The sequence below is a fragment of the Eleginops maclovinus genome, chromosome 10 (assembly GCF_036324505.1).
Source record: "Eleginops maclovinus isolate JMC-PN-2008 ecotype Puerto Natales chromosome 10, JC_Emac_rtc_rv5, whole genome shotgun sequence".
NCBI lineage: Eukaryota > Metazoa > Chordata > Actinopteri > Perciformes > Eleginopidae > Eleginops > Eleginops maclovinus.
Window position 1 is genome coordinate 3,336,383 of NC_086358.1, and position 15,532 is coordinate 3,351,914.

At 40.7% G+C, this 15,532-nt stretch overlaps 2 protein-coding genes across 5 annotated transcripts; one reads left to right on the forward strand and one right to left on the reverse strand.

Moving 5' to 3' along the window:
* Positions 1 to 278: 278 nt before the first annotated feature.
* tefa (TEF transcription factor, PAR bZIP family member a) lies at positions 279 to 13,123 on the forward strand. Of its 4 annotated transcripts, none has more exons than XM_063893814.1 (5): positions 279 to 516; positions 5,557 to 5,907; positions 6,343 to 6,563; positions 7,225 to 7,436; positions 8,033 to 13,123. In XM_063893814.1, the coding sequence occupies exons 1-5, from the start codon at positions 441 to 443 to the stop codon at positions 8,052 to 8,054; spliced, it is 882 nt and encodes a 293-aa protein (XP_063749884.1). In that variant the 5' UTR covers positions 279 to 440; the 3' UTR covers positions 8,055 to 13,123. The 4 variants fall into 4 exon arrangements, with proteins under 4 accessions (XP_063749884.1, XP_063749886.1, XP_063749883.1 ...); XM_063893813.1 differs by lacking the exon at positions 279 to 516 and adding an exon at positions 3,979 to 4,309; XM_063893815.1 differs by lacking the exon at positions 279 to 516 and adding an exon at positions 3,982 to 4,381.
* Positions 13,124 to 13,710: 587 nt separating this feature from the next.
* phf5a (PHD finger protein 5A) lies at positions 13,711 to 15,242 on the reverse strand. Its single transcript, XM_063893817.1, has 4 exons — positions 15,083 to 15,242; positions 14,740 to 14,763; positions 14,065 to 14,231; positions 13,711 to 13,908 (listed from the first exon to the last, which is right to left on the reverse strand). Exons 1-4 carry the CDS (start codon positions 15,132 to 15,134, stop codon positions 13,819 to 13,821), a joined length of 333 nt encoding a protein of 110 aa, XP_063749887.1. The 5' UTR covers positions 15,135 to 15,242; the 3' UTR covers positions 13,711 to 13,818.
* Positions 15,243 to 15,532: the final 290 nt, after the last annotated feature.

A 15,532-nucleotide genomic window follows, 5' to 3' on the forward strand; every position in this document is an offset into this window, starting at 1 on the left:
GCATTTACAAGTGTGTATTTATATATATATACATTTACATTTAATTTACTTTCCGATTTTTACGTTACGCCCTACATTCATGGTCCCTTTTATTTAACCTTAATTCAACTTCGGCTCATGATTGATTGTCGACGTTATGACGGACATATGTTCTGACCAATAGCCGTTCTTTCCGTCGAGGCTGAGAGAAAGCGCACTGCTGATTGGTTGTGGATGAGCTGAGTAGGAAAGCACGCTTCTGATTGGCTACGGGGAGAAGAGTGGGCGGGCAGTGTTAAGTAACCTGTAGGGCTCAGAGTCCAGGCAAACAACCAGTTTAAGTTTTATTTTGCCATGTGAGCTGTGACGCTCTTGTACGACTCATTATACTTCTTTCTAATAATTGCTTCTTGTCCCGCGTGTTCATCTGTTGACTTGATTGTAATTTAAAGAAAAACAACATGTCTACAGAAATCCCAGAGATTTTCAGGGCTCTTCTTGAGCATCCGTTCACTCTGCCGAGCTTTGAAGATGTTGGTGAGTCGCAAATAGTGAAGTGTGTTTGATTTAAAGTACTTACAACATTTTAAGGGTGTGTCTTTATGCAAAAAGTGGATAAACAACTGCACAGAAGTGCGCGCGTGTCGCTTTAAGCCTGTCAAGTGATCTGAATGGAAAGGTTGCCAGCTGACATCAGGGCTCCTCGGCTTTGAATCAGCAACCAACTTTTAGCGCAATTTATTAAGAGTAAATGTATTTCCAATATAGTATTAGGTTTCACCACAATGACGGACTCTTTAGCGTTTTGATTAGTATTTTGCCAGTGTCGTGCAGGGGGAATATTGCTTTTACACCATTATATCCATGTTTTTCACCCCAAAAATCTAGTATTTAAGCTGCAAAGACCACCCTGTTATTATCTCCTCCTGCATTATGAGTGTGAAATACCAAGTTGGGAACAAATGTGAATTTGAAAAAAGGTAATTACAGTTTTATATACAGAAACCTAAAACAGCCACAACCGAAAAAAGGAAAATTATAAACAAATATGTGAACATTTTGTATTAACCAACCTGTCCTGTTACATACAGAGAACATGAGACCTTCTCACCTGTTGCATAAAACGCTAAAAGTGACCTGATCCTTAAGAGCACTCAGAAATACTTTCTTTAACCCCTATGGAATTTAGATTGTGTTACTGTTTCTGTATTTTATGCATAAATATAAATCAGGTTAAGTTAAAATATGTATATTATCCCACAATATATAAAACAGCAGTTGTGGGTACAGAATATAGCCTACAGTAGGGTAATGGTATATGACTTAAAACTAATCACTGGCCTTTATTCTGTGTGTGTGTGTGTGTGTGTGTGTGTGTGTGTGTGTGTGTGTGTGTGTGTGTGTGTGTGTGTGTGTGTGTGTGTGTGTGTGTGTGTGTGTGTGTGTGTGTGTGTGTGTGTGTGTGATACAGTCTGGTGGGCTTTGTAGTTTCATGATTAAATCACCAGGTGGGCCTGTTTTCCTCTCTGGTACATTGGTACATGTTGTCTCTATGGATCCGTGTAGAGTAATAAATATATTGCTTGAAGACGTGTGATGTTGCTGTTGGCCCCAGATCTAGTAATTACCTGCCAGGCATCTATTATGCTGTTTGAGTTTTCCCTTTCCTCTAGTCTGTTCTATATGTTGCTGTGCATGTAAATGGTCTGCAGAGGCTAAAATCCCTGTGTTCTCTCCAGAGGGAGTTTCTCTCCCACACTCCCCCCTGCCTGCCCTACTTGCATACCATAGTGACATCTTTATGTAACACTAGTGCACTAGGGGGCGGGACATCTCTAAGAGCTTGACTAATCAGAACAGAGCCGGCCAGCTAACCAATGAGAGCAGGCTGGACTCTGGTTTCAGACAGAGGGCGAAAAGAGGCGCTGCAGCACAGGCAGTATGAGAGAAACAAAGAGCTTTAAAGGATAGAGACCCTGTCCCAGGAGAGACACTACTTGTTTATTATCTGTTCTTTAATTTCCAAGAAGATATCACGTCCCGCAGCTTTCTTGTGTTTCTGGTACTCTGCTTTAAAGATTAGCTTTACTCAGGGCTTTCAGAAAAAGTGCACTCGGCAAACTTGTATATAAAACCAAATCCACACACCATAATTACTGTGTGTGTGTGTGTGTGTGTGTGTGTGTGTGTGTGTGTGTGTGTGTGTGTGTGTGTGTGTGTGTGTGTGTGTGTGTGTGTGTGTGTGTGTGTGTGTGTGTGTTAGTGTGTGTGAGAATTTCCATATGTAGGCTTCTAAGTCGTGGCTTCCGTTTCCACTATTTTTAGGTTGTGGTGTCTGCAGAGCCGGTGGAAAAGTAGGGAACGAATTGTGAGAGTCACATTGCTGCATGATATAATCTGAATCAGGGATTACTGGTTGAATTTAGAAAAAGCATTTATTGTGTTTTATAGTTTTTGGAGCACAAGACAGCATGATGAATCAATCCTTTTTTTAAGAGACTTTGCCAGACAGGATCTGGCCTTGTAGACTTGTTGTCGTGCGTGTGTGAACCAGTGTTTGCACCGGTCTGCTAAGTAGCATGGACTTTACCTGGACTATATGGTCATATTATATAATCACATATAGAGATTTTAAAGCGTGCAACAGCTTGTATAATGTGTGACGGTTGGACATAATGGCAAGGCTTCATGTAGAGACATGTTTGGTTGAATTCACCTCCATGCTTGCCTGAAGGTTTATGTCCATTTATCTGTCTTTTTGAACTGCCAGTTGGAGGGTTTCTAGGTGAAACAGCAGGGGGTTTCTGCCTTAGCACCCTCAAATAATTACAGATCCAAGGTTTCAAAACGTTATAGGAGTAAGAAGTGGTGTAGTAGCAGTCAATTAAACTTCTTTAATAGTGATAGTGCATTGTACATTCTGCTCACATGACGGTTTACGGTAAATATTATTAAGTATTCTTAGTTCGTTTCCATTTATATATACACAAACTATGCCCATTTTCACTTAGAGTGCATAGTTTAGTAACAAATGTTTTAGAAGATAACACAGAGTGATGTAAACAACCCTCCCAAGCTGGTTTTCTGTAGCATTTGTCCTTTTAAAAGCTCTATTCTCCTAATGTTATGCCCAAAACAAATTATGTGAGACCCAAACAAGTGAAATGGGACGAGAAGAGCCCCCTCCAGCTCCAGCACTAAAATGATGTTAGCCTGCAGATAAAGTGTGCCAGCTGCACATGTTTGTGCATGTGAGATGATGCAAAATGAGGTTACACATTAATATTAATTTCCATATCTTGCTAAAGGTGTGAATGAAAATGGAAGACACAAATAGAAACGTGTTTTATACATCAGTCCCTCACTGAAAGTTGGTTTCCAATTTAAGGTTACTGCTTGACAGGACTTTTACAAGTGGGTGTTGCTTCTATTACTAGGGAACTATCTGAGTACTTCTTCCACATCTGTGCATAAATAATTAAACATTTTGTCCTAAAAAGTAGATGGGTAAGTGGTGGGATAGTGCGTTGATCCTCGGGTCAGTGGAGCACAAATGCAATCCCCACTGCAGTCAGCATGTCGCTGTGTCCTTGGGAAAGACACTTCACTCCAAGTTGTTCCTGTGAACAACTTGTCCACAGTATTGAGTTTATGTAAGTCACTTTGGATTAAAGCGTATAACAACTGACATGACATGTAATGTAAAATCAAACTTAAGTGGTTTACAACGATCAATGCATTGCTTTAATTGAACACGCTGCAGTTTGTTATGTCAACGTTGCAGCTTTTGTAACGTTTTTCTTTGATGTGGTCTTTGGGAAACACATATGTAACTCGGTCAACCAATGTGTTCTCAGCCAGCTGCCATGTGACAACTTTCATTGGCTCATTACTATAACTCCCGCCCACCTCATTAATATGCATGAGGAAAATATCCGGATGGCCAATCAAGAGCACACTGGGCGGATATTTTTAACGGGAGGCGGTTACTGTTTTTTCACGCTGTAATTTTCCGAGTGTACCACCGGAACGGGATGTTTTGACTGTCTCACTTTTACCGTCGAGTTTCGGGATTTAAAAACATTGAAGTGACCCTGTTTTCAGCGGTTAAACCAGCCGTGGAGCTAGCGTTTTCGAGCTAAAGGGATTTAACCGCCGAGCGTTTTTGTCAGTTACTCGGTACATAACGTTTACATCAAGGGGGCAAACATGTCAGGAGAACCGATCGTTATCACGCTGGAAACCGCGTCGGGGACTACGAGTACGTTCCCTGTGGTTTTGAAGCAGATAATGGACATGCCTCCGCCGAATATTCTGGACTGCGACGACGGTAGGTTCTGTGTAAACGGACGGAGAGGAAGGAGCTAACCATGTAGCATTAGCACCAAGCTAACGCGATTAGGTAAAAGCAAACGAGAGTTCATCAGAGTTCATGATATGTTTAGAACATTGTGCACCTTTTGTGACACTAGTGAGGGTGTAAACTACGCCTTGTTCTTTTAAGTGTGTGCTTTTTAATGACTTGTTACTCTGTGAAAGTGTCCTTGAGTCCCTTCGAATAGCAATCCATACATAAAACGCATTTATTATACAGGTATTATTACAATTCTGAACAAATGTGAAGCAGTACTTTTTTTTGCTCAGTGTTTTAATACATTTATTTATTAAGGTCAGTATTATCTCATTTGACTATTTACTTTTTCCTGGTCTCGCTAACACAACTTTGTAATTAATTCAGAATGCAACGATTTATTTTGCTCACGAAATACTTAACTTACATTTATGTGAAGGTAGGTGCTAGACATGTACCATCTTGTTGCTGTACCTCAGCAGAAGATTAACATTAATATCCTAGGTATTTTATGTCTTGGTGACCTGGAAACCTTTTGGCAAGATCATAAAACTCTGATTTGAGGTCCAACTACCAGTTGAGATTGCTCATACAATATGCATGGGATTATCACTACTATGAGAAAGCCTGTTGCCTATGTTTCATTTTCTGTGAGGAAGTTACAAAGAGACAAAAAAAATGCCACCAAATTACATCACCGAGACAGAATGGGCATACAAAATAAGATAAGATATGATTTACCTTTATTAATCCTTGTGGAGAAATTCGAGTAATGACCAAAAAGATTCAGAATATAAACACAAAGACATCCAGAACTTCTAGAAAGAAGTTAAACTGCAATAAGACTCAATAGTTTCAGGAAGAGATGAAAGAAAGTCATCAGAAAGATGTCTGTTTGACTCCTTGGCTCTCATGCAGGAGGATGAGGGTCCCATAATAACCCATAACAATGTATACGTTGGTCTTACTGTATAGAGACTTTGGTAAGCTTTAACAAAAATCTTACTTTGAATATGAACAGCAATATAAAACTGATATCCTGGCAGTGTGATAAAACCTTCAGCAGAAGTCGGCTAAGTTGTGGATATTAACTGCTGGTCTTTTTAACTGTGGGAAGGTGCAACAAAAATCTGGTTGTTTTCGTACCTGATGGGTCTTCTGGAAACCAAACGGACTGTGACTCCTCTGTCTCTTCTAACTAAATATGAATCTTTCCTGTGTTTCAGACACCGACAAGGAAAAGCTGTTTCTGGGAAATTATGTCGACCCTAGTGGAGGATGCGTCGATATGGGTCCTTCAGCCGCCCTGACACCGGCTATCTGGGAGAAAACCATTCCCTATGATGGCGAAAACTTCCACCTGGAGTACATGGACCTTGAGGAGTTCCTCATAGAGAATGGGATCCCCAACTTGCCCGGCAGCCCTTCCGCTGTGAAGACGGAGAAAGTAAAGGCTGCCGATCCAGCAGGCATCTCCACACTGTCCCTGCTCCCCATTCAGGACTTGGACAAGTGTGGGGAGGAAATGCTGATCATCACCAAGAGCGACTCTGATATCCTCTGTGATGTGACGGCTGGTGAGTGGAGCCTGATGGATCAGATACAAGAGAGCTCTTAGTGTGTTATGAAATAATGAAAACCAGTTGTTTAGGCTAGGTAAGAGGACTCAACAAGTCCTAGTGTTTAGGAATAGGGGCTACGGTTTAATACATGGCAATTCATTAGGTTGCACAAACCTACATTTAATTACAACTTGGCCTTATTTGAGAGGTAGATGTGCTCTCATCAATGAACTGGTTTTAAACCACTACAGCTTGTCCTTCCTTTTTATAAAGGTGACTGTGATTTTCACTTCAGAAACTTAAATTGACCGAAGTCTTTATATGTTGAATGTCAGTGCTTGTGTGTTATAGCAAAACTACACATCGTAAATATTAAAAATTAATGATAGCATTATCTCCATCCGTTTAATATTTCTGTTCTCATGTTCTGTTCCCCTTCTGTCTGCTCAGAGGTGACCACTGAAAGTGACAGAGAGACCCCCGAACCCATTGACCCCGATGAGATCGAGGTTGAGATGAACTATGAGCCTGACCCCACTGACCTGGTTCTGTCGAGTGTGCCCGGAGGCGAGCTGTTTGATCCTCGCAAACACAAGTTCACTGACGATGAGCTCAAGCCACAACCTATGATCAAGAAGGCCAAGAAGGTGTTGGTGCCCGAAGAACAGAAGGTATGCTGGGAAAAAGACCAGGGACACCACCGTCCTGCACATGGTTCACTGTGTGTTGTGCATGCTGCTATTGATGCTGTAGCTTTTGATAAAATTAAGTAAATATGGTTTTAATGCTTCAGTGAAAGCAATATGCTGTAGGACTTGGACTAAGGATGGTTTACTAACCTCAGACTGCTGAAAAAATGTTCAGAGATTGGCATTCATTAATGTTTTCCTTTTTAGATATGAAAATGTACAGCTTAAGTGTCGTCTAATCAGCCAATTCACCTGATACACACAGGCTATAGGACAATAGATACGTGCATTTGAGACTTCGCTGATAAAATTACAAGCCCGGAACAATCACTTTGTGTGGCTTGTAATTTAATCCGCCAGTTTGTCAATGCACAGCTGGGGTAACAGAAGGAGAGACAGTGGAAATCAGGCCGTCTCACAGTGACTCAGCAAGTTTTTCCTCCTGCCCAGTCTATCTGAGAACTCGTGTTTTTGTTAACACCCACAAAGGACATTTGGCGATGGTGAGATTAGGGCTTATTTAACAATAACATGCATAAGCCTGTAAAACATGGTTTCCTTAGAAACTGAGGTCAGAAAGCCTCGAGGGATCTGTGCTGTGTTTCCATTTCCTCCGTCCAACCTGCTGCTCCTTCTCCTCCAGGACGACAGGTACTGGAACAGGAGGAAGAAGAACAACGTGGCGGCCAAACGTTCCCGTGACGCCCGCAGGTTAAAGGAGAACCAGATCACCGTCAGAGCGGCGTTCCTGGAGCGCGAGAACGCAGCGCTGCGCACAGAAGTCGCCGACCTGCGGAAGGATTGCAGCCGCTTCAAAAACACAGCAGGGCGCTACGAGGCCAAATACGGACCACTGTAAGGGAACATAAACACATGCATCTGTACAGCTGACAGAATCAGTTTCCACATGTAGGGTTAAACGCACACTTTGGGCATTGTTGTTATAAACATGACCTGGTGTTTAGTTATTCTGCTGATGTTAAAATCCACTGTTTACAACAGGAGAGGAAGAAGACCGTCACAGAGAGAGTTCTACACTTCTGATACGTGCACATCAGCACGGGTGAAATCTGAGCCGGTAGTCAAGCTAAAAAAAACAGACACTCCTCCTCACCACAGCACCAGACACTTCCTGGTTATGATGGATGGGCATTTCTATCAGACACAATAGAGAGAAACTAAACCTGTGCGTTACAAAACGTCAGATATCTTTAGTGTTTCAAAAACAACATATTTACTATTCTTCTGAAAGCGGAGTTATTCTGCAAATCACTTGCAGTCTCTAAAATGTGACGACAGACATTCAAAGCTTGAATTGAAAACAATCACCAAAGGTTTTGTATTTAATTTAAAGAACATTCAGCTCCAGATCTTGTGTATAATCTCTGCTGTTGTGATGTCCCCCCCCCCTCCTCTGCTTGTCGTTCATCCTTGTTCTCTTGTCTTTAAAGTGCGCCGCCAGAAGACCAATAGACAGCCGTTGATTTATGAATTTATTTCTTCTAACGAATAAATAAATTACCATCAATCAGGCAAACGCAGAAGAGGAGGTGCAGGTACAGACCCAGCCGTCTGGTTTTATTTTTTTTAAGAATTTTATTTACCATCTATGCGAGTGAGAGGATTTTCAAGTGCTTCGTGCACTTTCTATAGGAAGTGTACTTTTATCCTGTCTGTAAGCCGAACCAGATCATTTGTTATGGAGAAGGTTTCAGTTTTTTTGATTATGTGACAGATTGTGTGAAGGGCTGGACTTTTCTTGGCCCACAAAACAATTTTATCTACGACATTTCCAATAATTTAGCTTCTTCAGGGGATTGCAGTGGAAAAGCGCAGCCATATTCACTTGTCTTCTACTCGTCCATTTACATAAATAACCTTTCAGATGTTTAAAATCCACCGATGCATGTGCTGTAAATAGATGTAGCCTGGAATAATACTTTCTAGACTTTTTATTGTTCTCTATTTTGTTCAAATGTGTTACGTGTAAGTTGAGTTTTTGAAACACTGTAAGTTTTGGATAAATTTCAAGCAATGGAAGAAAAAGTTTATTGTAAATTCCTGAAATATAAAACCTCTCGCTGATGTTTGCATCCATAAAGCTGTGCATGTTTTAAAATGGCTATAGCAGGCTGTATCTGATGCTCGCAGCACTTAAATGAGTGCCTTATTGAAGGTAGACAGAGTGGAAATGATTGACTCAATAAACCTAAAGAAGCATGTTGTCTGCTCAGAAAATATTTCCTTATTTTATTTACAGTCGGCTGCTTGAAATGTTCCCAAAACTAAATATTCAAAGCCTTCGACGAGGTTAAACGTTTATTTAGATCAGGGGTTTCCAAACTTTTTTCACCGGGGGCCACATACAGAAAAATATAGGGAGAGCTGGGCCACTTTATAGAGGTGAACAGTCGTCTCAAAAGTGAAGTTATATGTTAGCAAAAAGAATGAAATGTAGGAGAATAATGCGCGATACTTGAAAACCCTTTCGGGAAAAAACAGCCTACATCCCGTCTGTCTTTAGGGGTTCATTTATTCCGTTGGCAGCTCCTTCCTTAAAACAGGAGGCTCAGATTGATGATAATAAGAGTAAATATGAAGGTTATATTTCAAGCTCGTTCTAGAAATAAGTTATTGTTTTGGTTTTTTGATCAACTCAGGTTTGTTAGAAAATGTTTTACATTTTAAATGGCTGAATTTATTTGAAATTGGGCTCATTAATATAGGTTAACATATATATTTTAAAGTGCAATATAAGACAAGCAGAAGTTTAATGTGGGGCAATATTGCATTATACGTTTAGAATTTGCAGAGGGCCGATTCAAAATGGCCTGCGGGCCGCATTTGGCCCCCCGGCCGTAGTTTGGACACCCCTGATTTAGATTGTCAGAAGAGTTTTCACCATTTTGATTATTTGTGTTTTTGCTGAGGTGTTTGTTGCCAACTCATTCTTTTTTTACAAACAGGAAACTTTAGTAAATGCAGACTGTATTTTTGGGATGTCTGTTTTAAAATTGAACCCTTAATGCCGTGCAAAGTCTGCCAGTTTACAGGGATCAAAATGTGTCAATCAAACATAACTCTTATTTTACTGTCTTATTTCTGGCATAAGGGAAAGCCTTTTTGTTCTTGTGTTGCTTTGCTTTTAACCTTAAACATAGTGACTGTAACCAAAACTACTTGAATGTTATTCATTTAGAATTAACTAACAGGTCATTTTAGTTTGGAGTTTATTTTTGGCATGAATTATGAGTTTTGCCGTTTGCTGTAATAAATATTGCTTCTGACTTTCACCTTAAAAAAAGGCCTTTTGTTAAAGGTTCGTTTTTAACCTTCCTGGTTCTGTCTTTGTATTTCTTTTAGTGGAGCAGATAACAACATATTTTCAGAGGAATCGTTCAAATGGTGATACAAGGACCAAAATTGGCCCACACATAATCCTTAGACATTAGACTTTTCAAAAAGTACGCGGGCCACTTGAACTTCAAGAGGACCGCCGTAAGCAGTAATAAATATGCACAGACCTGGCCCATATGGATGATTCTGACATCGATATATACATTTTTTACCGCCATGTAGAATCCAAATCTGGGACCCTTAAACCTCTCAAAAGCTCACCTTTGCCTTATTCTGGCCTTAGATCAAAATAATCCACTATGGTAGCTCACGGGCTAAACCAGGTGAGGGTCTCTGTGTGTGATTAAGCATTTCAGACTCTTAACACATTGTGCATGAAGACAGCACCCACAGCTGATTGATGTGGAACATGTCCCGGGAATGAGAACTGAATTGGATGCACCCCCAGTGCGGGGGGAGAGAGAGTCAGAAAAGAGTGGATGTCAAGGCACAGCCAGCGCACACTGGTGATATCACACTGCTGTGAAACTCAGCATGGGGTTCAGTGTCAGCTAAACAAGCTTTACTGTAATTAGTAGTAGTGGTAATAGTATAGTTTAGTGTCGCAAATGATATCTAATTCAAGCCTCACAACAGTTAGCTAGTAGTTAGATAGCCGCACCTGAATCGACAGGGTGTGCCAGCGCGGGAGAGCCGAGCCAAGGGTGACGGGGCTTTACATGACTTTGCATGTAGTCACCCAGAAGGTGTACAGATCGCACTGGACTTAAATGGCACTGGGTGAACGATCGGGCTAGGTGTAGGATTTATGTCTTAACCTAGTTGTATCCCTGAATGTGTATAGTCATACTGTGGTAAAAGGGTAAACCCTCGGAGACCAAATTAAGTTCAGACGGACCTGCAATATTCAGACTCGCAGATATAGTCAACCTGTACAAACACCGGATGTTAACGCCACCAGACTGAAGGACACACTGTTGGCTGAAATACCTGTGCTGGAAGCTCACAAGAAGAGAAGAGATGTCCTGTTGGCTTTCCAAAACGATGTAGGCTTTGCCCTGTCACAAGCCTCTGACTATAGTGATGCTATGACACTTGCCAAAGCAGCCAAGATCTTAAGGAGACACATGCTGGACCACACGTTTTCCTTTGATGGAACCTTCCATGAGGGATGTATTGAGGATGCCATTCCACCCAGCCTTCTTCAATTTGTAGGCATGATTGAACACGGGGCTGACATCAAATCGCAACTGAGATTTGGTGCCTCCAAGTCAGACCTGCAATTGCACAGCTCCTGCAGTATAACTGCTACACAAGACACAAGGAAGGAGCATCGACTCACAGGCATTCCAAAGATCGGGAAGCACCATTCCCCATCTACATGGGAAGGTCAATATATGCCAAGACCAGGAAGAGGATGCTGGTGACAATGCTTCATGAACATGGCCTTAGCATTTCATATGACAGAGTACTTGAAATATCTGGCACCAGCATCTCAGCTTTCCAACATCCAACCAAAGACAACCAGGGTGAATACCGTGAACCTGTGAGATTTGGAGAGGAGACAGTTCCAGAACTGCCTGACTCCTTCACCAATATACGCCCAGCCTTCTTCACCAAGAAGAAGCCTTCTCCTCCACATAGCCGTCCTGTGCAATGGCAATGGAGTATGAGTGGCTGGAAATAGACAGATAGGGCAGTGAACATGACCTGGCCAGCCCACCATGCTTCCAAGAAGAGAAGCCCTGAAGCTGAGGTTAGCATAACATCACTGCTACCTCTCTTGTGAGATCCAGCCCACTCGGTTGCTACCGTCAGACATGTCATGGACAAAGTCAAAGAGACTGTATCTTTCCTGAATCCAGGTCAGATACCTGTCATGACTGCCGACCAGCCAATCTATGCATTGGCAAAGCAAATCCAGTGGCACTGGCCTGAGTAGTATGGTGAGGATAAGTTTGTCATAATGTTTGGAGGCCTACACATCGAGATGGCTGCACTGAAGTCAATTGGAACACTTCTACAGGAGAGTGGTTGGACAGGAGCCCTGGTGGAGGCAGGGGTGGCTTCCTCTGGGACCGCAAAATCTTTCCTATCAGCAGCAAGCATCACTAAGACACGCCAGGCCCACCAGATAACAGCATGCAGTCTCTACCTGCTGTTGAAGGCAGCCTACAATGACTATTGCACTGAGGCAGCTGGCAACTCTGAGGAAGTGCTATGCTTTGATGCTTGCTGTGATAGCTTGCAATCTTCAAAGTCCGCTGTTTCATTTCTGGAGTTTGGTGCTGTCCATGGAACTGGCGATCCTACTACAGATCCGAGCATTCAGGGAAGCCAACTTCAACCTGTACTGCCAAGCAATGACTGAGCTCATCCCATACTACTTTGCCAACAACAACACTGACTATGCACGCTGGCTCCCCATCCATCTCCGAGACATGGTGACCCTCGAAGAGAAACATCCCCAGCTGGCCCAGGAGTTTGCGAGTGGTTTGTTGTTCACAAGTCAAGGCGAGAGTTCTCTGCAATGGCTATTGACCAGGCTCATGAGTAGCCAAATGCTGTTATCAAAGCTGACGGGGGAGCAGTTGGTATAACTGAAGATCCCTCAGCACTGAGGAGATGGATGATAGCTGGTCCTCAAGTCTGCCACCTGGTTGCACAGTACGAGGCAGCATCTGAAGGGATGCACAAAGAGTGGAGATACATGGAAGGTCTTCTGGACAACACTTCCACCCATTGCAGAGAGTTGCCAACAGCTGACCAAGTGTGGATGCCATTCAGAATGCCATGGAAGGTGCAAATGCTACCGATAAGGTCTTACCTGCACAAGACTATGTAGGAGCAAGTGTGAGGGTTAGGAAAAGTTCAAATTCCCTATACTTTTAGACACCAAGATCATCCAAATTGATCAAAGTGGAGAGATTATGTGTCAAATGTCCCCATTTCCAAGTCTGCATGGTGCCCATCTTGGAAAATGGGCGGCCATCTTGAATTTCAAGTACTTTTTCAAAAGAGTAATGTCTAAGGAGTATTTGTACCAAGTTTGGTGCTTGTATCCCTATTTGAACGATTGTTTCACTTATCTGCTCCACTTTTTGTAAAGAAACGCGTTGGCATTTTGAGTGTAGCTACCTTTGGTCTTATACAGTACGTATGAATAAAGCTTTGTTGAGAAAGTCTTTGTGTTCTCTTGTTTTCTATGTACATTCTTCACAAGATTTAAGCAGTAAGGTCATTAAAAAAAAGAAACTGTCAAATAAATGCAATATTAAATATTTTATTTTCCAACAAACTCGTCCTATATCAAATATATTGTTTATTAAAAAAATAACCCTTTAATTTCTAGGAAAACATAATGCCACTTTTGCCTTAAAGGAAAAAATACATTTCGTTTTAGCCGTTTCTCTCAGATGCGTTCAAGCCAGATAATGCATCCAGTCTCCACCTTCATTTACAATGTAGAGCGGATTTAGTTGACTATATTTTATAGTAATACCCTTTTGTTATTGTTTATATATTTATATGTATAGCAGTGCAGTAAGATGATCAAATATTACGTTAAAAATGAAATGCCACTGGATCACGCTTGTATTGAGAAGTAAAATATCTGTAAATGTTATTTTTTAAATCAAGTCATGTCTTTTGTACGTTTACAGTTCAATAAAAAAATAACACAAATTCTTAGCGACTATGAATTAAATCACTTCAGCAGTGCCATGAATATATTTAGGTATTTAAACATTGAAAAGACACTCAAAGACCGAAATATAAAACAGAGTTTTATTGACGAGTCAAAAAAGAAAAAGGTTTCTTGAAGATGAAAAAAGTTCTGCAAAAGCTGGAAAACTAAAACGCGGACTGGGTGTTGTTGTCTTCACCTTTTCTTGAAGCCATACTTCTTCCGTTCATAAAACAGATCTGTCTTCGAGCTGCCCAAATTCACAATTTTAGGACAGCCGTCTCGCTGTAAAGGAAACAAAAAAGTCAGTTTAGAAAACATCTTTCCAGCTGCTCTGTTTAAAAGGAGGAAGTCCACCATTAACCATTTCAAGAAAACAAAGCTCTCACAAACACGGCTTGAACAATACAGAGAATAAGTGTTCTTGATAGGCACACTCACATCTTTCTCCTGGATGGTGCACTCTTTGCAGTAGTAGGCATCAGACACTCCGGGCCCTCCGCAGATCACGCAGCGTCCCTGATAGGAGCCGTAGTTACACTCATCACAGATTCTCACCAGCGTGCACGGCCTCACGTAGGAATCACAGATCACACATTTACCGTCACCTGAGGGACAGGAAGTGTTAGAGATTAGAGTAAAAAATATATGGATGCAAAATGTGGAAAATATGAACAAACAACAACTTTTGATGCTTACTATTTAAGTAGCTAAATAACTTGGTTTATCCAAATAATAAATATAAAAGAACAAAAATGTAATGAGAAGAAGGATGTGTGTGATATGATTTCAGCCAATACCTTCAGTCATTAATTGCTTTATTTTGTCACTTGATGACTTATTGTTGATAATGTTGTTTTAAAGTTCATAAATACAGAATGTCTTTAATATTCATGTCATTAATCGTATAATACAGGAATATATAAGTCTGTTTTTAGCTTTATAGGTTCATTCTCCCAACATTTTCTGAACAAATTCAGACCTAACGTTACTTTAACAGATAGAAAAGTGAGGGGAAATATACTTAGATTTACGAAAGCATTCTTTAATTATAATCATAAGCTTAGAGGAAAACATATGACTGTTAAAAAATAATTATAGGAGGAAAACACTTACATTTTTCACAAAGTCTCCCAATAGCTGTGGAGTAAAAACAAAGCAGAGTTAGTGTTAGATCACATCGCTTTGATGGACTACAGTGAATATTCTTACCCATCTTTACAGTAAAACGTTGAATTAACTACAGTGAAGTCATAACTGTAACCATCATATAAGTTACAGAAACATGCAGAGGTGTTTAAGCTAGCATCATTGCTAACGTTCTTTCAATGAAACCCTCGCTGTTACTGTTAGCATGGAAGCTAACATTAGCACGCGTTTAACAACAATATAAGCCACCAGGCTGCAACCAAGATAAAAACATAAGACACTGCATTATATAAAAGAGGGTTTAACATACCGACACCGGCTTGTTTTCTGCAAAAAATCAAATCTGGATGATGTTTAGCCATTGTTGGCTAACGTAAGAAACGTAAGGAGAGCGCTGGTTGTTCAACTTCCACCTTTGACCGGGGAATTAAGTGTGAGGATCTTTCCTTACCGCCACCTAGAGTCTGCATAAATATATAGATAAATGACAAAGATTGTACGATTTTTAAAACGTATTATATCTATTTATTTCCTTTTTAAAATAATAAGATAATAATTGATGTTATTGAAATATGTATGTGCGTGAATTACTTATTTCACATCCTTACAGGTGTATAACACTTAATCAAATATCAAAATTCTTTATTGCTTTGATCAAATTGTATTATTTGTATTCGTTCCAATATGAAAGTGTTATTAAACTGACTATCATGAGTCTAAGTTTAAATTGAATCTTGTAAATAATGTGAATAAATGATTA